Genomic DNA, 23990 nt, shown 5'->3' with positions numbered 1-23990 from the left:
ATCTGCCATGTTTAAAAGCATAATCCATCATGCCTATTCCCACAAACACACCACAAGACTCAGACACACTCTCAGGCGTGATACCTGCGTCTTCAAACGCCTCGTACGTCACCTCCAGCAGGTGGCGCTGCTGGGGGTCCATCATGGCGGCCTCACGGGGCGAGATCTTGAAGAAGGTGTGGTCGAACATGTCGATGTCGTCCACGAAGCCCGCCCTGCGTGTGACGTGGGTGCCGGACTGGTGCGGATCCACGCTGTGGTAGACCTCCAGGGACCATCGCTCCGCTGGAACCTCAGTGATGACGTTTCTTCCCTCACGGATGACGTCCCAAAACTTGGACGGGCTGGTTGTGCCGCCGGGCATTCGACAACCTGGGAGAAGATGCGAACTTAACACTAACGTTTTGCAAAGTTAACTCATACAGCTTAAGTGAGGTTAGACTAGTAGGCCCCATCCCCAACGAGAACGTTGCGCATGTGATCACCGATAGGCAAAACTGCCAATATAAACGATTCCAAACGATTCCAGACTATGGAAAAGAAACTTAACAAGACTGGCAACGTAAAATGACATTGCCATTGCATTGCCATTGCACAGAACAAGCTGGGGGGGGGGGGCAAAGCTTATGTCACTTCTTCCCGAGAACAAAAGCTATCAACCATCCAAAGTTCGTGACCTTAGCATGTCCAGATCACGAGATATCAAAACAGAAAGTCCCGCTGCAGTACCATAACAAGCTGCTAGGGAGCCCAAAGTCTACTCATTTTGAGGTCTTATAAAGACCTACTAACCTACCAAGTTTATTTAAAATTCACCCATAGCTTCTTGGGTTATAGTGCTAAAACACATTACATACATGTTGACAATTGCAAAATTCCTGTGGAATTCCTAGAATTCTCGCAGACTGCGCACAATACTATACCATTAGGCTTGCCTCTGAGGCGTCGCCAAAAAGTATGGACACAATAATGAGATTACAGAAGGAATGCAACTTGAAAATGACACGAGGAGAAATGGGTAGATAACATCAAATAATGGACGACAAAGAGCATTGCAAGAAACCAGGACAGCAAAATCACAACCGATATTCAAGTCCATGTTACACATTTAGTTACTTCCTTTGCCACCACTATTAAAGGGACCAAAGTAAAAGGTAAGGTACTACGCTTACAGTTTGAAATGATGCTTATATGGATTGAGCACTACTCAACGACTGACACAGAAGGAAATGGCATGGTTGTTTTTCTCTATTTCAAATGCACATGAAAGGGAAACTCACCGATCCCGACGATAGCAATGGGGATGTTGTTCTCAGCCTGGTGCAGTTCTCCGGACTGCCGACAGAGGTCCTGTACCGCTCCGCGTCCTTTCGGTTCAGGAGGCATGGTGCTCGTCTTTCGGTTGAGTCAGTTCTCTTCCCGGTGACAGCTTGGGGACAGAAAAAGCAATATTTAGACACACGAAAAAGATTCAGATGAAAAAGAGCAGAGCAATTCCGAAGTTTGGCTGATAAAAAAAAAAGATACATGTACTGGTACAAAAAAAAAACGCCAAAAACATTAAACCAAGCTTATGCATAGGGACGTGCATGGTTGGATCTCCAACCCGCAATGCTACAAATGGAGCTCACCATTGAACGGCAGCCTTAAAGCAGACCATTTGCGAAGTATTGGGGAGGCTTTTGCGTCGCTCCTTTTATACTGTTCTACGACAATAATGCTCCACAGAAAAGTGGAAAACAAGGTTTCAAGTTGCGGCGTGTTTTCGATCATTTCGGGACACGATTGGTCGAAAGTTATAAACAAGCGTGTTTTTTTCACACCATTTCCTCGTAAATCAGCGCGAATAACAACCTACCTTCGAAAACACCTTTGTTACATAAGGTGAACAACCGCCTAAGTACACAGGGCTGATATATCCTTCCAGGAAGTGGAGCCTTGGCACAGGCCCAGCCATATACATGTCACTTTCGACATGAACAGACCACATATCATGTTACCGGTCAACACCTTGACCAGGTGAACAGTCTACAGTCTGTCTGTGCGCGCGTGTACGAGGGGCGTGTAGAAAGCGGGGCGGGGCGGGGCGGGCGGCTTACATAGCCTACACCAGGCTTCAGAAGCGACTGGAAAGAGTAGGAATTGGCCTAAAGAACAGATAACATGCCAGCGGAGTTTGCCACTCTGTACATGTACTCCTTTAGCGAGCCAACTCCCATGGTATGTTTTCCCGTCTATTTGGCCAATTTCTGCTCTTTTTTTAGCCACCTCTAAAGCCTGGTAGAGGCTACATTAGAGCACGCATTTTCTTGAGAACAGTTTGAGATATCAGCTCATCTAGTAATTACAAAGTTCAGCATTGAAATCAGTTCATTTAGTTAAGCTTGACATTAAAATTTGGCTGAAGGCCAACCTAATTAATTGTTTCCTCTTCCAAGAATCGTCTAACCTACAATAGTATCATAGCATATGTTGCTCCATCGCTATGTAAATATAAAGCTTTGTATCCATTGAAACATCATCAGTAGGTGAAAGATTTCATGTTTACACCAACCGCCGGTCTCCTGTAAAGGTGGCCCCAGTACCTATGTTTATACAATGGTTTTGTAAACAAAAGGCCCGTGATTCTAGCATATAATATTTCAGTGTAAGATCACAGAGTGTACAAGTTCATTATTCCTTTGTGGTCCGACACCAGACGCTGAGGCAACATTTTACTAGCTATTTTACTTGGTTCAATTTTAAGGTCTGAATCGGGTAACGCGGAACAGAGGCTTTTTCTGTACAGAACCAAGAAAGTCAAGACGGGATGACGGGTCGACCGGGGACAAATTTGCTCGTAACGCCCGCAGGCGTCTAGCCTCCCTCGCAGACTTGTTTGTTTTGTTTTATTTGTTTATTTAACCAGAGAAAATATCGCCCTGGAGGGCGGTTTTCAATGCACCCTGGAGGGCAATCTCCAAACACAATAAAATAATAACAATACAACATAAGACTTCTGATGCGACGGCGTTAATTTTTTCGGGGAGCGACGCGAGTTATGACGCGGGTACGGTTTTGCCGCATGTGCGGGGAAACCGTCTCACCCCGGCAAAGTCCCTCGACGGCAAAACCGTCCCCGCGGCATACCTCGCGTCGCTCCCCGACAAAAATTAAAGCCTCCACATCAGAAGTCTGCGATGGAGGCTAGCAGGCGTCATTGTTTTCTGCCATCAGTACTAGACTGAAGTTGCTACAAAGTAAAGGTCGAAACGTGTCCTACATTGGCTCCTGTGTCTGCGCACTGCGTAAAGGTAATAAATTACGGGCCACTGTGGGTCTAGACACCTGAGACAGTATGTAAACAACAAATTTCTTCCTCCTTCATTGGCCACGTCCACGAAAATCACGACGAAGAGCTCGAAAGAAACAGTACGAAAACACTTCGTCAAGGCTCGAGCTCGTCGGCACACAGGCAATAAAGTTTCCTCATATCTCAGGTTCATTTAATTCTTTTGCAGGAGGTAATTCCGTTTATGCTATGGGAGAGAGTGAGTGAGTGAGTGAGTGAGTGAGTGAGTGAGTGAGTGAGTGAGTGAGTGAGTGAGTGAGTGAGTGAGTGAGTGAGTGAGTGAGTGAGTGAGTGAGTGAATTCCGTTTACAGCACTTGGCAAAAACCTCCGGCTCAGCAAACCTTGCCTTTTCACTGAGATGGCGACCGTTACACGACTATTGAGCGACCTAAGTTCTTACTAGTAGTAGCGACTTTCTCTAATAATACATACAACACTCGCTGTTGGCGGGCCTAAAGGCACTATCCAAACGCGCAGATAAGATCAACATTGTGGGATATTTGTGGGTTAAAGATCGCAAATACTGCAAAGAAGAATGTGTATACATGTATATTCCGGTTATAACCTATAAATTATTTTAAAAATTGACAAAAAAGCCTAATTTTCCATGGCGTTGGACCCTCTCTGGCCAATGGATACTGCCTGGCCAATTTGATACTGTCTTATGCCACCCTAGCATATGCTTGGAGTTTTAGAAAAAAAGCCGGGTTCTCCGCTTGTGACGCCCCCCCTATGTTATGTGGAGTCTAACCCACAGCAGTCTATAGCCAGTTGTCACGTACGCACAGTAAAAATATCCAGGCGAAAATCTACTCCGACTCTAACCTCCTTCGCAGACTTGTAGGGCGGCGGCGTTATTTTTTTTTTCGGGGAGCGACGCGAGTTATGCCGCAGTGGGACGGTTTTGCCGCCGAGGGAGTTTTGCCGGGATGAGAGGGTTTCGGGGCGAACTCCACAAATATCATTATTGTCCACCATAAAGGAACACATTTAATAGTCCACCATACAGTACAATTTCCACATCAATAACATAAGAAATTTAACGATTATTTTAAAAGATTTAATTTCTATCCGAGTTACAACAATAGGCAGGGAGCGTCGCGGATACATGCTGTGACTTCATGGGAACGCCCATCCGGCCTAGCCTCCTAGGCAGACCTTTTGATGCGGCGCAGTTACTAGTAATTGTTTTTCGGGGAGCGACGCGAGTTATGCCGCCGAGGGACTTTGCCGGGGAGAGACGCTTCCCGCGCACCAAGAAATCTGCTTGCCCTCGCCGACCAAAAAGGGACGAGGATCAAGCCAGCCTTTCAGAGATGCGCGAAAACGTCTCTCCCCGGCAAAATCCTTCGGCGGCAAAACCGTCCCTCCGCGGCATAACTCGCGTCGCTCCCCGAAAAAGAATTGACGACCGCATCAGAAGTCTGCGAAGGAGGCTACTACATCCGGCCCGGCTAAACTAGACACTCGACTGCATGACTTTTGCGCGCGGTTGGAGATAATTAGCCCTCCACCTATGATAATAACTCCAACCGCGTAAGACTCAAATGAGCCGGGCGGCAGAGAGCTCCTACAGCCCCAAAGATAGCCTTTCCAAGTCCCTGGATACTTCAAGAGCCCATCAACCCACAACCAACAGCCGAAGGTACCACAGAAAGTCCACACTAGACTCTTAAAGAGACGTAAAACTTGTAGAAACCAACGAGAACGGCGAAAATAAGTGACAAGAGTTCGCCAGATAATGGGCAACATGGCTGAGGGAACCGATTTCTAAAGTTCACTGATTTTAATGGCCCAAAGCAAAGTGTTGTTGGCAGAACTGGAAATCATGTCAATGTAATATGCACACTTGCCCAAGCGACCACCTCTTACTCTATAGCCGATTTTGGCCACAACGACTGCTTTCTCTCCGTCTCTAATTTTTCCATAGACATAGGCATTGAAGCACTTGCCTAGGCCGACCAATTGTCCCACGCGACCGCAACCGGCACTATTTAGACCGCTCACGGCCTAATCTCTGCCTATGATGACCGCGTCATGCATTTATTCAAGCATGTGGCAGAAAACTTTTTTTATGATACCTAGCGAGAAATCCTGAAGGAATCGGAGAGTTTTCCGTTGATTTCGACAGCATGACGGCCACTGTATGTGCAACAGAATGATATCTCCGAATCTGAGGACGACAAACTGGCTACCTTGCTCAGCAAGACATACGCCTGTGGCGAGCATAACCAATGGGTATTCAGACGGAACAACGATGCGGGCTTTTCAAGGTCGATCGAAATGTGAAAAAAATAGTATAAAGAACTTCAAAGCACCTAAAAGTAAAATCTGCAACCGCACACTTTTGTGCGAACAAAGGTTGATCAAAATTGTGATGTCTGATTTGCAAACTTGTCCGCACCCCGTTTACTAAACAATCAACCATCGGGAAAAAAAGCTTCAAAAGCATATTCATTTTGAGGCGGTTTAGAGAGTAGGCAACACTTTGTGTTAATAGTTTTTGACAGACTTACTTTGATGCCTGTGAGTGGCGAGCGGGCTGCGAAGTTCTCCGCGGTGCGAACGTGAACTAGAAGGGACGACACCTGCCTGCTGTGGAGCCTTGTCCGCGGAGTGAGTGGACGGACGGGGTGGGCTCGGTCTTTATCCCCTCATAGTTTCAAAGTCGGCCCTTTCCTAGAACTCATTAATATTCAAATCTAATTTTAGACGGACAAAGCTTACTTCCTCTTCGAGGAATCGTTAATTGAGATCAGATAAATTTATGACAACCCTCCAAATTCGTGGAAAAGACCAAAAGTGTAGAAGGGGGTGTGGTGAAGGGGGTGTGGTGAGGGGGTGGGGGTGTAACGGCTGTAACTCACTCATGATTAAATCTCCACATCAGCATGAAAAACACAGAACCAACCACCCCTCTACACACAAAGTGGCATTTTTTCTATTATTCCAACATGTAATCATAAGACGTGGTGACGGCACACGCAACTTATATTAATGCCGCCACCACAGGGGACAATACAATACTCATTTTCACCTGAGCGAGGTGATGAAAGTCGTGTAAAGGGCACAAGATCGGTGGCATGTCAGTACTCGAACCCGGGACCTCCTGATTCCGAGTCGAGCACTCTGCCGCTACGCCACACGCACAACCCCAAGTGGCATTTTGAGGTGACATTACAAACTAGCTTTTATCCTGTCTTCAAGTTTGTGATTGTGAATTATATTTTCATGTCCAACACCAACCGAGGTCTTCTGTGAAAAAAAGGTAAAGGTAGTCCTTTCCGGGTCGTAGGGGCAGTGGGTTTTTATTTCACCGTGTCTAGGGCACGGTATTGGAGGGCAGAGCCCATCCTTCTCCTTCTACCACCTTTTACCTCCCCAACCGAAGTCAGGCACCATATATTTTACACCTGGGTGTAGAGAGAAAAGTCGTGTTAAGTGCTTTTCCAAATGACACGACGATTGTAATTTGAGGACTAGAACCCATGACCTTTAGATCTCGTTCGGTAACTCGGCCATTCGACGTCACGTCCTCTGCAACGGTGGCCGTGTCGCTACCTATATCATCGGTAAACAACAGGCCCTGTAAGAGCACAGATTACACACGTTTGTTATTTCTTTGTGGTCCGACAACGGACGCTATTTATACCATTGGTAAGGCATTGGCTCCTTTGATCTACCATACAGTATTTTAAATTTGTGATTGTGAAGTACATTTTCATGTGCCCTGCAGAAAACTGTGAAAAAAGATAAAGGTAGTCACATAGCCTTTTCCGGGTCGTTCGGGCAGTGGGTTGTTAATTCACTGTGTCGTGTCAAGGGCAGGGTATTGGAGGGCAGAGCCCACCCGTCTCCCTCCACCACCTTTACAATGGTTTATTGTCAACTTGAAAATTGTCCACAGTTTGTAGCCACATGTGTGGCTGAATTGATGTAAGGACATCAACATATTCGAGGCGATGATAATTAACTAGACATTACAAAATTACAACTTACTAACACGAATGCACATTAAAATAGCATGATATAGTAGAAATACTTAAAATCTAAATCGATTAAAAGCCAATGTTGCACGTGTTATATTCTAGCAAAACGAGCTCGAGGAGTTTAACAGTCTTACGATATGTGGAATATTGCTATTGTAGAAGCGAACAGTTTTAGCACTGACTGAGTCCAGGTTGTTACATGTTCTAGTATGCCTGCGCGGCCGCTGATCTCTCTACGGGGCAGGCCTAGGGAAGCCATTTTACCTCTTTTCCACTTTTATCTCCCAACCGAAGCCAGGCACCATATATTTCACACCTGGGTGTAGCGAGAAAAGTCGTGTTAAGTGCTTTTCCAAAGGACAAGACGTCCAGTCAGTAATTCGAGGAATCGAAACCCGTGACCTTTAGATCTCGCTCGGCGACTCGGCCATTCGACGTAAAGGTGGCCTCAAGTACCCCTACCTATATTGTTGGTAAACAAAAGTACCCGTTAAGAGCACTAGAGTACTCTTAGAGTACGTTTTTCTATTTCTTTATGGTCTGACAACAGACACTGTTTGTGCCATTGGTAGGGCAACGGCCCCTTGTACCATAATATTTTCACTGTAAGACCACAGAGTGGACAAGTTCGTTATTTCTTTACGGTCCGACACCAGACGCTGACGCGACAAATGTCTAGCTGGAAGTTCAATACCACGGTCCACATCGGGCAAACAGGACCGAGACGTGGTTTTCTTCCGTATATACAAACAATGTCAAGACGGGATGGCGGGGTGACAGGACAAATTTGCTTACGCCCGCTAGCGTCGTTGTGCTGTGAGGCATGGCAACGGAGTGAAGAACGCTTGAAGGGTCGTTAAGGTTTTTTTCGAGGTCATTTCCTCGTGATTCTGTGCACATGTTTGACCTTTTTGCAGCACTTGGCGAAATCCAGCTCAGCAAACAAAGGGGTTATACCGACCTTCCACTGAAGCAACGAACGTCTTGAGAACGTGCGTTCCTGTGAATACATGAAATATGATACATGTTAATAAAACAAAATGAAATATAAAATCCTCAGTTCAGTTTGTGTGTGTGTGTGTGTGTGTGTGTGTGTGTGTGTGTGTGTGCGTGCGTGCGTGCGTGCGTGCGTGTGTGTGGTGTCGGTGTGTGTGTGGTGTCGGTGTGGTGTGGTGTGCATGCAACCTATAAGTCACCACATATCGCTAAAACAGGATCGATCTAATATCTAATATACTATAGGACAGATTTTCAAGATTTTTTGCATTTCGTTGTCCTTTTAAAAGCATACTCTTGCATTGTGTATCACTGTACGGCAATTACAAAACCACAGATCACACAAATCCAATTTGATTGTTCAGTGATTGTCGAAAAATGGGCCTTAGCTATTTTGTACACAAACCCCTATTAAATACGGAGACGGGGTCGAGTGGCGTAGCGGCAGAGTGCTCGACTCGGAACCTAGAGGTCCCGGGTTCGAGTCCTGACATGCCACCGATCTTGTGCCCTTGGGAAAGGCACTTTACACGACTTTCCTCACTTCACTCAGGTGTAAATGTATTGTGTTGGAGACGCCCTAGACTTACATATGGGGACCATCAACAACAACAGCAACAGAACCGAACTGAGACTACTGGAGGAAAATTATCACAGTAGACAGGTGGCCACCTTAGGCGCGATTCTTAATGCTTGGGATAACGGGGGAAAGAGTCCAAGCGACAAACAGGTATGACCACGACTGCAATGTTTTGGAGATCTTACAGTCTATCTTTAATGGCTAGATTACTTCACTATGCCTGCTACACAATTAACAAACTTCTAAAATATGATAAAAAGGTGGTCACTTATAAAGATTTCATTGTATTCGAATATAGTATATACTATATAGTGCATATTTCGTTCACTCTAGTGTGGCATTCAAAAAATTGTGTAACTGTAGAGAGAGAGCCGATAGTCACGTCATGTCAACATGTTTACAGGTGTTTTGTCAGTGTTGCCGCGGACTGTCCAACATAATATCTACATGTACGTCACACTGATCGACCACATCCCGTCTAGTCTATAAGTTCCTTCCTCTTCAGAGAATCGCTATTATTCACATGCACACGCCCGTGATGTTGTATACATAGCTTTGTCACCAGATGTAACAAGGAAACGAAGTTTGAAAAAATATCACTGCATTATTGTTTAATCTAGTGGTAGAAATTCTAGCTACGAAAATTAGACAGGACGATAAGATAGAAAGGATAAAACTTAAAGTTAGGTGGCTGAAGTTACCACACTTTTCCTTAAAGACTGTACATGACTTCAGTTTTGTGGCTGGTTCAAAGCTTAATATGGGAAACTGTGAAGCCACAAGACAAGACATGTGTCGTTGGCCCAGGTGTTACAAGGAAACGAAGTTTTAAAAAAAATAGCACGTTTGTCGGTTAAACACGGCACACCCCGACTGTAGAATCGTCACGTAGTCTTGTCACGGCTCTGTGACCATGGCTGTGAAGCGGTAGACATGAATACACGGTTTGCAACACGAACTCAGTTGATGGTATCCGAAAAAAGGAAAAGTAGAAGATACACAAGTGTGAAGTGTGCGGGGAAAATAATGGGGGTACAATTCGTTAGCCAAGAGGGCCATGGCGTTACGATATAATGGTAAGGTAGGAAACTGGTGAAGAAAAGTATCCGGGAGAGTTAGTTACATATAGGATGCCAGACTTAATTTGCTCAGGGCCAATTCACTGGCCAACCCCCAGGTAGACTATGAGAAGCAGAGTCTGGCTTTAGGGGATCTATAGTAAAATTTCTTTGAGGACATGATGGCCCTGTAGCCCATATATTGTCCCTGGCAACAGTCCGGCACCCAGACTGGACAGTTACAGGAGAGAAACACGGTGAGATTTTAGTGGAGCGTTTATGATACAAGACGAAGTGTTAGTGAAAAAGGAGACTTCACTACAACACGTTACTGATAACGAAAAGCATTATCACGTTGTATATCTGTTGTTAAATGCGCAGTAATTAAGTTCATTTTCTTGAGAGTGCCTCTTCTAGAAAACTCTGCGTTCATCGTAGCGACAAAGAGAGTTTCCAACATGTTAATACGAGGTAGTATCATTGCCTTATGTGTGACTGGGGTTACCATATCACATATCCTCTTCACTGCAGCAACGACGTGAGGTCAACCTCAGTTGCTTGTTTGCCGACCCGTGTATCCTACAGGTGTGACTGTCGCCGCAGGGAACTGTGAATGGGGTGTCACAAGGTCACCTTGTCGTTCGTTGCAAGTCGTTCGGTGTAATGTAGCCAACTGCCGCCGCGCTGCGTGCCTGCAAAGCTGGTGTGTTACGCCGAACGGCTATACAGATACAGATACAGGTACTTCATGTTTCACTCCATTTCTCCAGTTCACGAAGAAAGCGCAAAGGCCACCTAAATAAAATCAGCGTACTGCATGTAGTCGCCGTTTAGTCAGGTAGTCTGATATGTGACATGTATGTAAGCGGATTCGTGGTTTCATTAATACTAGATTTTACGTTGTGGATCCTCAGCGCCCTCTTTTGGACTTGTCTAAAATTGCAGGTACGCCTCCTTTATGGACCCAATATATTACACACTTAAGTAATGGCCCATGGGTCAAGGCTGTTGAACCATTCAGATCCTAAAATAAGTCAAGCTGAATTTATTTAAAAAAACGAACACACTGAGAATGACCACTCGGAACGAACAAATGTTTACAAATGATTTTTCATCTCCGACTGGTTTCCAATTTGACATCTACTCAAAGTCAAAGCTCAGTCCTGTTCCTGCCATCCTGTCTTCATATTCAGCGTCAAATTCACGGTTCTGCTCTGGTGTGAAGTAGTTCTTCCAGTCACCGATCTTCCCTACAGAACAAGTAAATTTAATACTAGTATACATCTTTAAACAAAATGGGAACCATTGAGGAATCAAGATTGCCTAGTATGTTTTAAAAAAGTTAATCACCAAGCAGATCTTTTGGTGGATTCGTGGTTTCATTAATACTAGATTTTACGTTGTGGATCACCAGCGCCTTCTTGTGAACTTGCCTGAAATTACAGGTACGCCTCCTGTATGGTCCTAATAAATTACATACTTACATAATCAAGGGCCCATGGCAAGACTAAGACTGACCGAATTGGCAGGGTAGTACATGTATCCTCTTACTGCCCAAAGATCTACCAGCAGACACACCAATGCACTATTATCAACACTGGCGAGAAAGTATTCCAATGGGAAAAAAGCCTGATAAAAATGCCTGAATCAAAACATGCCAAAAATAAGCAGAAGCATAAAACATCTGTTTGGAGAGTGTGGAAACGTACCTTTTCTGGTTACGCTGCGCAAAGGTTTGTAGGCTGATTGAGCATATCTCTCCTTCATAGTCTGGAAGCTGCAGGCTTCGGCCACAGCTCGGACTGCCTCGTCACTCAGGTTCTTGTTCAGGTACGAGGCTATGCATTTCACCGCTGATTCCAGGTCCTGAGTTAGAAAATTACAATCTCAAAGCGGATTCTCGGGATGCTGTTTTGGGGGTCCCGACAACGTAACACTCGTAACACAAATTTTGAGAGCTGACTAAGTATCACGCTGAATTCAAGAAGCCTCGCTCCTCATCACGTTTTACGATAAATTCCATGTAGATACAACGCATTACGTAGAATTAAAATGGCAAAATACGCTCTACTCAAAATGCGCCAATTACGCTCCACGTTGAATTTGCGCGGTCCGTCTACACGCTCTACATAGAATTAAAATGGCCCGATTACGCGTACGTTCTACGGAAAAAAGGCATGCCCCCCCCCCTCCCTGAAGACGTGATTGTTTCCTCTCTCACTCTCTAGACAAGTTACCATCACCTACCCTGTTCATGTCCTCGTATTTCAGGAACAGGAAATGCGGATCGTCTTTCATCTGCCACCAGCCCAGCACGTGGTCGTAGTATGAGCCAAACACAGCTGGAAGTGTAGAAAAAACATAGAAAAACAACATCAGCAATTAAAAAAAATATACAGTGTATTTTGAAACAGCAAGGAACAGTTTTGTATAGTCCAAATGGCCAGGTAATATGGTAGAAAGTAAAAATTGCCAAGTTAAATGAATTTCAAAGTGTTTTTACACACATCCTATTTTAATATATGCATATAATTTTCACCTTTCCCATTGTGAAATTCTCTATAGAAGTCATCCCAAGAGTTCGGGGACTGTGCACTCGGGTTTTGTCTCTAAAAGTTGTAGTAAGACACAGCCACGTCCTTAGGATTCCGCATCACAACAATCACTCTAATCTGGGAAACAGAAGGAGACTATCATAAGATGTGATCATAAATTTGTATAGTCTCACACTTAGGCCCTGTTCATATGAAGTCAGTGAGACTATCATAAGATGTGATAGTGGGGACTTCATCCACAGATCAGTATCTCACACTTAGGCCCTGTTCATATGAAGTCAGTGAGGGCGCTTTACATGTGGTTTCCCCTGAAGCAGGTTTCAAGTGGCCCCATCTGAACGCTCCAAATCACATTGAAAGTGTCTCGATCCCAAACCACTTCCAGAGGTGGTTTCGAATCGGTTTTCCCGCCTGAACGCAATGTGACTTCACCTAGTCATAGATTACGGGGTGATATTTCTTTATTTATATGCAATACCAAATTTTACGTGGCAGCAACTCAAAGAGAAGTAATGGTCAAATAATGTGTCCGTTCTAGGACCAGCTTCACCGCCTCTGGCGGGACCACGTCGGCATTCGGCCGAGATACGCTGGGAGGGCGGCACCAGCAAGCATGCGTGTTTTCATCAAACAACAATGAATGCAGTTTCGGAGAATCGTGATCGGACACGGTTTGAAAGGAATGTATGGCACGTGGACCAGATGTGAGGAATGCGAGTTACCCGAATCGCGGTTCGGGTGGTTTCATATGAATAAGGCCTTAGTATCACCCAACACAACTACCAAGAAGAGTAGGGATGATACAGAGTGCTTGGCGACAAGGCATTGCACATGTAACTACTTGAAAAGGCATCACGATTCACCTCCGTTGAGGAAAACAAAACCTTAGTCTATAGTCCAGGTGACAGAGTATCTCAGGCTCATCTGGAGCTAAACATTATGGCGTCTTTAAAATCAAATCAAGACACAAGGCAGTTACATGCACATTCTTACTGACGAATATGCAACATCACCATTTTACAACTGCTCCCTATTGTTTGACTTTTCGTAAAGTTTAGTAAACTTGTAAGTGGGTACGACATTACAGCAATGCATAGAGTGGCTGACTACTGTATTTGCTGGCTAGTTTCACTTCCCGCCACTCTACTGTATTCAAATACCGACAGACAAAGAAGCAAACTTAAACACACACAATGATGAAAACCCAAAAGACATGCATTAAACATGACATTGTCCTTACATCTTTGTCCGGCCGTGCCAGCCCCGGTGGTGCCAGACTCCTGGCCAGGTGAGTTGACATGACCCTCGGTGATGACGTGGGCGCTGACGTCAGTCTGGCGTGAACTACATCAGGACCAGTCGGCCTTGGAAGTGTGAACTCCAGTCTGGCAAAGAACTTAAGGTCTTCTGGTGGACGAGTCTTTCCGTGCAAGACCCCGTGCAGGATTTCAAACAGGAGATTGGTTCCTTGATATGGAAGGAATTTGCTTATAAACATCTCACAGTTTATTGATGAAAGGGCTAAAAATTATTCTTTCTTGTTGTTGCGACATTTGGATAATTTCAGGTGCACTGTTGTTCTTGCCCGATATAACATTTCGGAAGCAAATGCCTAATGTTAATACCTTCCCATGATATAAGTTTCTCTAATTTTATATAACAACCTACTGCAGCTCTGTTTATTCTTACTCAAACACATTGATATTCATATGAGCCCCTCCAGCTCCGTCCTGCTACATAAACCCACCACCACAGTTACCATGGTGACAGATGGCTGGTCCAGGTCATTGACCTCATGTTTTGGAAAAGAAGAAGAATGACAGAGCAAAAACAACATGTTTTCCTTCTCAGCTTCTGTGAAGAAGACAACAATTACTTTCTTACCAGCCTTGGGGTATGCCACAATGACGATGTCCCCGTCTCTCATGGCGAAAGTCTCCATGGCCTTGATGTTCTCAATGGGGTTGGTGAAAGCCTGAAACGTGACCCCCTTGTATTCGTACTTCCTCAGCGGGAGTACGGGGTCTCCCGTGCTGGGGGGCTGCGAAGCCATCCTGGAGCACGAAATAAAAGTGTTTTGCAGCAGCACAACAAATTGTACGAACTACTTTAAAACACATTCTTGTCAAACGTTAACAATTCTTTAAACAAATTGTGCAATACCTGAGTATAATGACTATCTGCTACAGAACAATGTGTTCCTAAGGTGATTATGAGGAGTTTTTTTTTAAACGGATCATGGTACTGTACGGTATATTGTATCGTCGCTGTACTTTAAACTCTGAGCAAGTGGCGGAAGGGGGAGGGGACTAAACAATAGCATTATACGATAACTTTGTGTGTTCTGTCCGAATAACTAAAGTCAAATCTAACTCTACAGACAGCGGTGATCATTCTATTAGATCAAGAAGAGAGTACGTAGATGGTGAAAAAATGAACCAGTTACCTTTCTCTTGTTTATCGCTTGGAGTATGTAATACTCCCCGCTACCAGCAGCAGCTACATGGCAAGTTCGGCTCAAGGCCAAGGGTCAAAGGTTATGGGTTGCTTTGGCTTGTTTAGTAGTATTAGGATTCTCTGTACATGCTGAAAGAAGCGTAAAAAACGCCTCGCTGTCATGCCATCAACATTTTTTTTCAGAACTATCAATGGAAAATAAAAAAAAATACATCTAACTTACAATTGAAATAACATACATCAAACTGCAATTACAACGAATTACAAAATCTAAAAGCCAATTTAACACAATCAAGTTTTGTTGTCACAGCTTTACATTTAATCACCATTTTAAGAAAAATACCAGCATAACTAGAAAAGTAACATTTGCAAAGCAAATGCATAATCATTATGTAAAACCACCTTTGATTACCTCTTATCACTAAAATAAACACTACCTTAAACTTTTAGCTTGTTTAACATTCATATGTATGTGTCCTGTCTGGGTAATGCAATCCAACACAACACAAGCTGCTTGAAGAGCACCAGTTACCATAGTGACAGACATCTGGTTAAAATAATACTATTGACCTTATGTGCTGAAATGAGAAAAAAAAGAAGAAGAAAGAGAGAAAAAACAATGTTTTCTTCTATAAAAATACCAAAATATTCTATTGCCTAATTTTCTAATTACCATCTTTTTATGATTACTGTTGGAATTAATTAGGACACATTGCTGCACGACAATCCACATGCAGGCATACTAATCTCCAAGCAGATTCGGTGGGGCAAGGGGACTTTATGTTGGCCGCCTGTATTCATTGGCGTGGGGTGAACGTTGGATGCAGGCGGCCAATGGATACGGGCGGCCAACATAAAGTGACCCCTTGCCCCACCGAATCTGCTTGGAGATGACAGGCATGCCACGCCCCGTGATTGTTTACTCTCGTCAGACCGTCTCACGCTACCCTAGGTCAAAGGTCGGCGGTCGCGGTTGATCAAACAGGTGAGGCAGGTAAGACCAGGTACAGAATAACATCACGTGACCGCTTGTTTGTATAACACAAAACAGCCAGACGCAGAGACAAGCGTTCTGTGGCTTTCGTTTTTTAAACGGCCAGGATATTTCAAACTCTGAACGTTCTAAGATGTAATCTTCCCCCAAGAACATTGTAGATCAGGTAAGGGGACGGGCAAGAGTACAAAAACAGACGTTGCTACAAGTAAAAGACGCCCAGATCAGTTAACGCTAAGTGTAGCGTACGCTGTTGTCACGTAGGGAGGGTGCAGGCCATTTTCAGGCCCTCCCTCACGGTAGAACTTCAACTTCAAGGCGAGGAGAACAGTTTAGATCTTGGAGCGGTCTCCGATGCAGCAGCTGCCATGCCGGGGTGCTGCGGCGGACCTGAGGGACAGAGCCCACAGAGGAGGCGGCGGCGGTGGGTGCTGGTCGCCGCCCTCACGCTGATCGTGCTCGGTTGTGCCGTGTGTGTGGTGACGGTCAGCGTTAGTGTGTCCAACGGGCAGCGGATGAGGTTCCCGTACGAGGGGATGGGCCTGCTGGCGATAGGGGTGGGCATGATGGTGGTCCACTCGAACTGCGGCGTCCAGAAGATACAGAGGAGACCTCGGATGGAGATCAGCGTTAGCGCTCTCCCGGTCACCAGGGAACCTCAGCGGCCGCTGGACGCACCGCCAGCGTACTGGACGGTGTTCTCACTATTCAGGTGAGGCGTTGCCTTTCTTCATTTTGTTTCTGAATTTGCCTTACTTATGAAGTAGCTGTAAGCAGATTTTGAGATAGTTTCCGCTAAACATGTTGACAACGGGGTCCAAAGTCTATTGATCCTTTAGCTTTTCGTCCTTGGTCCAACATTTTCCAACATATAATCAATAAAGCAAACATTACGTGTATATGGGTATTTACAGATTGTATAATGTTTGAATTCAATACATGACATGTTAGGAGCACGAAAAAGTCTGCGTTCCCAAACATGAATATTTTTCTGGGGACGAAATGGCTTCCGTTTCGGTTGACTACAATTAGATATATGTACCTACACGTGATGTCCAGAATCGGAACGTCCACTTTTAGGTTGTAAGGTTACTGTTCTTAAACATGTATTGTGTACTTATTTTCTGATCCTGTTGATTGTTGTCACTTGTGATATCTAATGGACCGTGCATGTGTAATGATATACTTGCATAGACATTATCATAATTGTGTATTTCACAGAGTATTTCTACGTGAAAGTGCCTATATAAAGACTTTCTGATAGCAATCAGCATAGACATGAAGTGACTGGCATGCCAGGATACGCTGTTGTAGTCACACATCCAATCGCTGCTCTCCTCAAGTATTGTCATGATTGACATTATCTAGTTGGTCCAGGCGAGCCACAGGATTTTGTTCATTCAAGCAAAAATCGGCCTGCAGGTCGCTTCTCTCTCCCACACTGTCTTCTGCTCCATTATGAATGTATCACGAAGTTTTCGGTTAGAAAGTAAATCAATTACCTCCAACATCCAAACAATCCAGTCATTCTTACAGGCCAAGCACGTAGCGACGTGCAAACCAACACGTTGTACTTGTGCATAATTTAATCATTTTCCACCTTATAGGTTTGAAAAAAGTAAATCAAGTATGAACAATCCACTCTGTCCCAGATTGTAGCCACAGCCGTTTTTGAGTGGATTTCTAGAGTGCCTTCCTAGACATTTCAACGGTCCATTTTCGTGGCCACTTTGATAATTAGCTCAATGACCCTGACCCGAGTTGTTGTAGTAATTGTTACCGAAAGGTCATTCGCAGGTCATGTAGCTGAAGCATACAGTATATGGCCCCGAGGCGCTAGATCTGCCCTTTACGTTCAGTTTTACGACTTTGTTTGTCCCAGGTCCCATGTGTTTTGACCCCCTCACAGTCCTACTGTGTACTTTTACCCATTGGAGGGGAGTATGCGCCAAACCTCCAAGCAGATCCGGTGAGGGCAGGACACTATACGGCAGTGCATACGACCTGACCAATTTCATAGTGTCCTTCCCCCAACGAATATGCTTGACGATTAGTAATTTGTGGCGGTTTTTGTTCGGAGGGAGAGTTGTATAAGGCAGGGGAAGGGCTGTTTATATTTATTGTATTCTTTTCTTTTTCTTTTGGTGACCTGTATTTAGCTTTCAGTTGGTCAAAATGCTTTTATTATGATGAAGTAGTTGATTGAAGTGGAATCTTTTTAGAATACCACTCTTTCATGTAGCTCATCTGAATGTGTTAAAATATGTTATCACTAAAATATGTTTTATTTCCCTTAAACTCAGGGATCCCAACGAATCACCCGAGTCTGCGGTACCTCCACCGACGTCAGTGGACCCTGCGTCACTTCCGGGTGGAACCGCACAACTTCCGGTCGCGGTCGTCGTAAACGAGCAGTCGACACCTCCACCGTTACCGTTGCCTCCACCTGCAGTACTGGACGTCTCCGCGCTGACCTTGCCAATGACCTTGCACACTGACCAATCACAGCTGCCCTCATCGCCGCCCCCATCATACCCCGCGAGCAGGTGTGACCCGGATGAACAAAATGGCGGCAGGGAGGACTTCAGTGACACGGACTCGCTTCCCCCGGAATATGACGACATTACAGACAATACTGACAACACTGAATCTGTCACCACACGCCTGTAAATTTTTATAATGCAGTCGTATGTATTTTTAAAGCAGCAAATGAACTTTATATGTATTGCCACGAGCCGTATTATATCACTTTAATTAAAAGTATGATGATACTAACCAGAAAGGTAGGAGTTGCAAAGCAAATGCTTAATGTCTAGACTAGAGAGATCATACTGGACTTTGCCAAGCGAAGGCAAGGCAAAATGGGTTAAAATAAGTATCATTCCGACAATATGTAGCAAATGAACGTACAGTAATGTATTGCCTCGAGCCGTAATATCAATAGTATATTACAAAATATGATACTAATCTTAAAGGGATAGCGATCCTACGGGCAAAAGTGTAACGCCAAGACAAAGTGCCTTCGCAACCATCCCGACGATATCTTTAATGTTATAAAATGCATTGAGAAAACCCATACCGGGTGTCAATTGTGGCCTACCTGGCCGCGTGTTTACTACAGGCTGAGTAGGTTTGTAATTCTCTTTGTATGCGATATCGCCCTGCTATTCTACTTGTGCATTAACATGAGCCGTAACTTTTCAACAGGGTTTCCTTCGGGGAGTATCACTGTAGATATCTATACATTTTATTGGTATCAATTTTTTATAATTGTTACATTTCACGAACAGAAATACATCCTGTATCCTGTAGCCTACTGTACTTCTGTGTGACGGGCTATAAGGCGAAACTGATAACTTAATAATTCTGTGCAGCTACATGTATGCCTCGATGAGAAACTTCAGAGGCAGAAATGAGGTAAGGAAATTTCTGACGTAAAGGTGTAAGATATTGGAGATAACGTTCTATACATTTTATAAGATTATAAATATGTACAAATCATATTTCCAGCATGTGAATAAAAGATCATCTGGTGGAAGTCTTGTGACCATGGCAATTATTGAGTGATCCCTGAGAGATTACGGAGAGACCTTGGCAATCATTGAGCGCTCGCTGGGCGCTCTGAACAATTTTAGGTCGCAGCGAGGTCGTCGCCCTAGTGGAAGGGGGTGGGTGTGGGTATTAACCTTGGGGCTTATTTCTACTAGACGATTGCTGAACGGCCGTTGAGAAATAGAATTGGATTCTCGTGATCTTTGGTTTTAGACATACGATGCAGAATACATGATTCTAAAGATAACAAAAGATACATATTCGTTCTTTGCCTATAAAGAAATCGTCGAACGGTCTCCCAAATATTTGGTTGCCCAGCCTCTAGTATAGGATGGGGGTGTAATGGACTAGTGCCGCTGGCACTCTCCGTCTCACTCATTGCACTTCACTGCCTGGAAATGGGGATTAGCAATTCACAGAACTGCTACTGCACAGATGACACGAACATCTCGAGGCTTGCACATGTACGTACGAATTTCCGGAAATGTTGACTTTGGTTCGGAATCCCAGCTTAAAGGCAACACTCCGGCAACTTTGCAGGACATTATACAACGCCTACTCACTTTCATTGTAGTAGAAAAAATTTCCCCGCCTACGCTGACCTCTACCTAACCATAAAAGGCGAGTATTGAGCATTGATATCATAACACGCCTCGCTCTATAAGGTCTCACTTCACTCATTGTCAAGAGCAGTTCTTGAAAAAAAAGCCTTCTACTTGAGTGTGCTTGTTTATCCAGGGAAAAAGCTCAGGTAAGCTATCACTTATACAGGTGACAACATCAGGGAAAGTGGGTTTACCTATTTCAACTATATGTTCTAGTTTCTGTGTAACCAGGTTTGTTGTGGGTCAGACGCGTTGTTAGTTTGGTGCACCCCACGTATTGCGGTTATCTGTGATGGTAGATGAGCTTTAGATATAGTATATTGTGTAGACAATATGTAGCGTGTAGACTATGTATAGTATGTAGATTGATATAGGTATAGGTATACTATTATAGTAGCTAATACCATTCGTATTGCGTATTATAGTTTGGCATGCAAGATTGTGTCTCGTAAACATGTAACCTGCCCCTCCCCCGCCCACATATCTTTTGGTTATTAAGTTTATAATAAAAGAAGTATTTGTAGTTTTACCTAAGTTTGTTATTTGATTATACTTCATACTACGCACACAACGACTTGTTTAAAGAAATTTATTGATATTGATTACTTGTAAATGTTAGTACTCGTTAGGTAGTTTGACAGTAGAAAAGAAACATTTAAAGAAAAGACATATTTCAGGTCATTGACACACCCTTTCCACCAGAGGCTGCAAATACTGAGCGGCGAGGAAATAATTGGACAGATCGCTCAACAAATTCCATATAGAAAGAACGATTTTTTTTGTTGTCCTTCAAATAAGTTTTGCATGGAGGATCATAATCCAGTTATGAAATCAAGGCTCACACAAATCTAATTTTAATCGCTCAACAGTCTCTCGACGATACTTCTTGTCGATACATGTGGTCAACGATAGATAGATAGCCAGTAAGAGTTGGCAGATTTATAATAAAAACAAGTTATTGCTGCCAGGGTGATTGTTATGAATAGCCAGTTGGGTGTGTGAACTATCTCGCTTCGTGATCTGCCACTTACCTTGCGGCATTATGTCGTCATTTTCACATTTAAAAATCAAGCTCGGCCACATACGTATACGTCGCGCGATCGTCGTATGATCGCAAATTGAGAGTATTTTTAGAATAGCCATGCATATGCCCTGTCAAACTTTGGGCGTCTTGTTACGGACAAGGCTGTCTTAGACCCTGTCCACCGATTACTTCTGATACAGTCTGCTTGAAAATTCTATTGCATCAGAATCGTAGGGTGACCTACAACTAATGTGACCTCGCCGTTAGCCCAGGTTTGTTTATTTCTTATTTGAGTTCAACGCACCGTGCCGCGTAAATATTTACGACAAAAGATTTAAAATTCTGCGGGTCCATGCCATTTACATGTGAGCAAAAAGGTAAGGAGTGATTCTGTTGCAAGTTTATAAATATAGATCTGCCACTTTCTGATGTAGATATACTTAATTTTCATATATTTACCTAACTTCATTTGAACTTCACATTGGATTCTATTCAGCGCCATGCAATGATAACTGAAGTTCAACTTTTGCAAATACACGCCTCTATATAGTGTTAGGTTAGATCAAGAACAATCTGTCATATATGGACACCATTGTATTTATTCCCTAGTTAATAATTGGCAATGAGGTTATGGTGCTATCAGGGCAATGAACACTATTGTTATTGTCCGCCATATTAATGGAAAATTTTGTAATCTGACTCATACTTCTGTGTTTCCTTCTTTTATAACAAGTTGACTTACTTACTTGTATTCAACTTAGCTAATACCTCCTAGCATTTGGTCCTAACAATACTGCATTTTCTCTTTCCTAGACGTAAATTTGGATTGAAGATGGCTGCATCCAAGGAAGCTGTGTGCGTGTATATGACCGTCCGAGTCCTTGGCATTGTGTTGTTCATTGTTGGGTGTGTCATGATAGCTGTCACCCTCTCGGTCGAAAGCTGTCTGATTTTGTGCAATCATAAGCGAATGCCGACAGGGGGCATCGCAGTCGTCGTGGTCGGTGTCGTGGCGGTGGCCCTAAGCGCCGCCTTGCAGTGGTGCAGCGAAGTGCAGCACAAAAGAAGTCCCTCCGAAGCGGAGGACGGACTAGTTCACTACACACGGCTACTGCCAGGGTACACTACAGACTCCAAACGACCATCTCTGGAAACAGACACTGGGGAAGGCGTTTCTGGGCAGCCTATGGGAGAAGGGGCGAGCATCACGCCAGCTTCTATAAACGAAAAACTGAAGAAGATTCCAGAATGGCGACTTTTAAGAAACAACGCCACCGAGCGACATGCATATGGGAATTTCCTTCACGTTGTAAACGCAGTACGTGAACGGCTCAGTCCATCGTACAGAGAGATAGACGCTTTTTCGTTTAAGCTCGTCAATGAAGTGTGTCCACCTTATCCGGCTACCCCCGACTTGTGTGATGGCTCGGAGCTGGATGAACACGGTGCAGACTGTTATAAAACCAAAAGAATGGGAATTTGCATTGATGTGGGGACGATAATCCGACCGAACGACGAAACATCAGGAACCGAGGATGTATCAAACAGCTCTCCCACAGCGACAAACCAGACACGATCGCACCACGATTGTCCTACACGCACTGCCAATACCTCTACAGGCACACCACAGATAAGTCGCTTCAAAGACAACAGCCAAGCATTCCAGGCGGCCGAGAAAGCTCAAAGGTTAGAGACAAGTAGTGCTCAACCATCAACTGGTGCAGAAGTCACCAGTAATGCGAGCCAGGCAAACCTTCCAGGGCTTGGACAGAGGCGAGGGGTGTCAAATCTCCGCGTCGTTCTGCCTTCCCCTACTTTAATAAGCCATGGGAAAATAAGTCTCGTACCCTACACACCCACGCCCACCCCTCATGACACAGCTGGCGATCCCTGGTTTGACAAGTCCCCGGACGATAAAACACACCGAATGAGGAGGCTGTCAACCTGTACAGCAGACGGCTTTGAGACGCAGATTTCTCCATGCGGTTCACCAACGGAGATCCGCCCCGCTACACCATTGCCAGCCCCCGTTGATCTTACCATGGACAAATCAACTTTAAGTCTGACACAGCTGACGTCACCACAAGTGCAAACGCCATCTCCTGTTTCTCCTCGTACAGCGGAATATCCAAGATATTTTTCATCGTCCGCGTTGTCCGCTTTGTGGGGCCTCTTCAGGATAAGCTGACGTCAGTTAAAGACGCTAACAAAATTTCCGTTCAATGATCCATGGCACGGTAGGAAAATTGAAGGTGCGTTCTAAATACCGAAGGGCAAACTCACTGGAATCTAAGAGGGCAAATGGAACTGTGGTACTTTTCGTTTTAGCCTTGTCAGGACATTTGAAGCTACAAAACAGAAAACTGACGTAAGGTTCCCATCATCTATTACAGAACAGGTAAGCTAGCTTGGACAACTCACCATGCGGTTAGTAATGTTGTAGATTTAGCAAGTGTCGTTTGAATGAAAACTTTATATGTAGAAGGAGAAGTACTTGAAGACGAACCCGTCATGTTCCATGGATTATACATGGCGGACCGAGTACGTGTCGTTTAGTTCAGTGTAATGCCTGAAAAAAAGTAACAGCCATGTCCTTCTTTGTGGTGATCTTGTCTTTTGAATTATCTCACGATTTTTCAATTGTATTTAATAAACATTGTGCTGATTGTACAATTCGATTGTCAATACATTTCCTAGGAAACTAATTTTTGTTACCTCCTTTTTGCGCCAAGAGAATGCAGATAAGTCACTATCTAAAGTTTTCTGAAGTTATTTTGCGACACGTTTTTAACTACCAGCCCAAGAGTCATGATTTTACATTATTTCCTGTATTACTTGACAAGACGAC

The 23990-nt window shown here is 44.2% G+C and overlaps 2 protein-coding genes and 1 pseudogene across 2 annotated transcripts in view; 1 reads left to right on the top strand and 2 right to left on the bottom strand.

Annotated features, from left to right (window-relative positions):
- The window catches only part of LOC109465545 (mycocerosic acid synthase-like), a 14411-nt gene extending 8446 nt beyond the window's left edge, over positions 1 to 5965 (bottom strand). Inside the window, 4 exon segments of the mRNA XM_019762905.1 lie at positions 1 to 15; positions 17 to 372; positions 1281 to 1429; positions 5849 to 5965. The exon segment at positions 1 to 15 is cut by the window's left edge and continues 6465 nt beyond it. Of these exon segments, the coding sequence (XP_019618464.1) occupies positions 1 to 15; positions 17 to 372; positions 1281 to 1386 (477 nt within the window). The 5' untranslated portion in view covers positions 1387 to 1429; positions 5849 to 5965.
- Positions 5966 to 11001: 5036 nt separating this feature from the next.
- On the bottom strand, positions 11002 to 15530 carry LOC109462146 (annotated as a pseudogene).
- Positions 15531 to 15963: 433 nt separating this feature from the next.
- LOC109467857 (classical arabinogalactan protein 9-like) lies at positions 15964 to 19493 on the top strand. Its single transcript, XM_019765967.1, has 2 exons — positions 15964 to 16673; positions 18265 to 19493. The coding sequence occupies exons 1-2, from the start codon at positions 16330 to 16332 to the stop codon at positions 18629 to 18631; spliced, it is 711 nt and encodes a 236-aa protein (XP_019621526.1). The 5' UTR covers positions 15964 to 16329; the 3' UTR covers positions 18632 to 19493.
- Positions 19494 to 23990: the final 4497 nt, after the last annotated feature.

The sequence above is a fragment of the Branchiostoma belcheri genome, unplaced genomic scaffold, assembly GCF_001625305.1.
Source record: "Branchiostoma belcheri isolate BF01 breed outbred unplaced genomic scaffold, Haploidv18h27 scaffold1, whole genome shotgun sequence".
In the NCBI taxonomy this organism is placed as follows: Eukaryota; Metazoa; Chordata; class Leptocardii; order Amphioxiformes; family Branchiostomatidae; genus Branchiostoma; species Branchiostoma belcheri.
This window is presented reverse-complemented; position numbering and strand designations above follow the sequence as displayed.

Excerpts from the sequence above, each read along its gene's own strand:
- LOC109467857 (XM_019765967.1), top strand. The coding sequence starts at position 16,330 with ATGCCGGGGTGCTGCGGCGGACCTGAGGGACAGAGCCCACAGAGGAGG. Across the intron at positions 16,674-18,264 it reads ACGGTGTTCTCACTATTCAG|GGATCCCAACGAATCACCCG; the intron begins GTGAGGCGTTGC and ends CCTTAAACTCAG.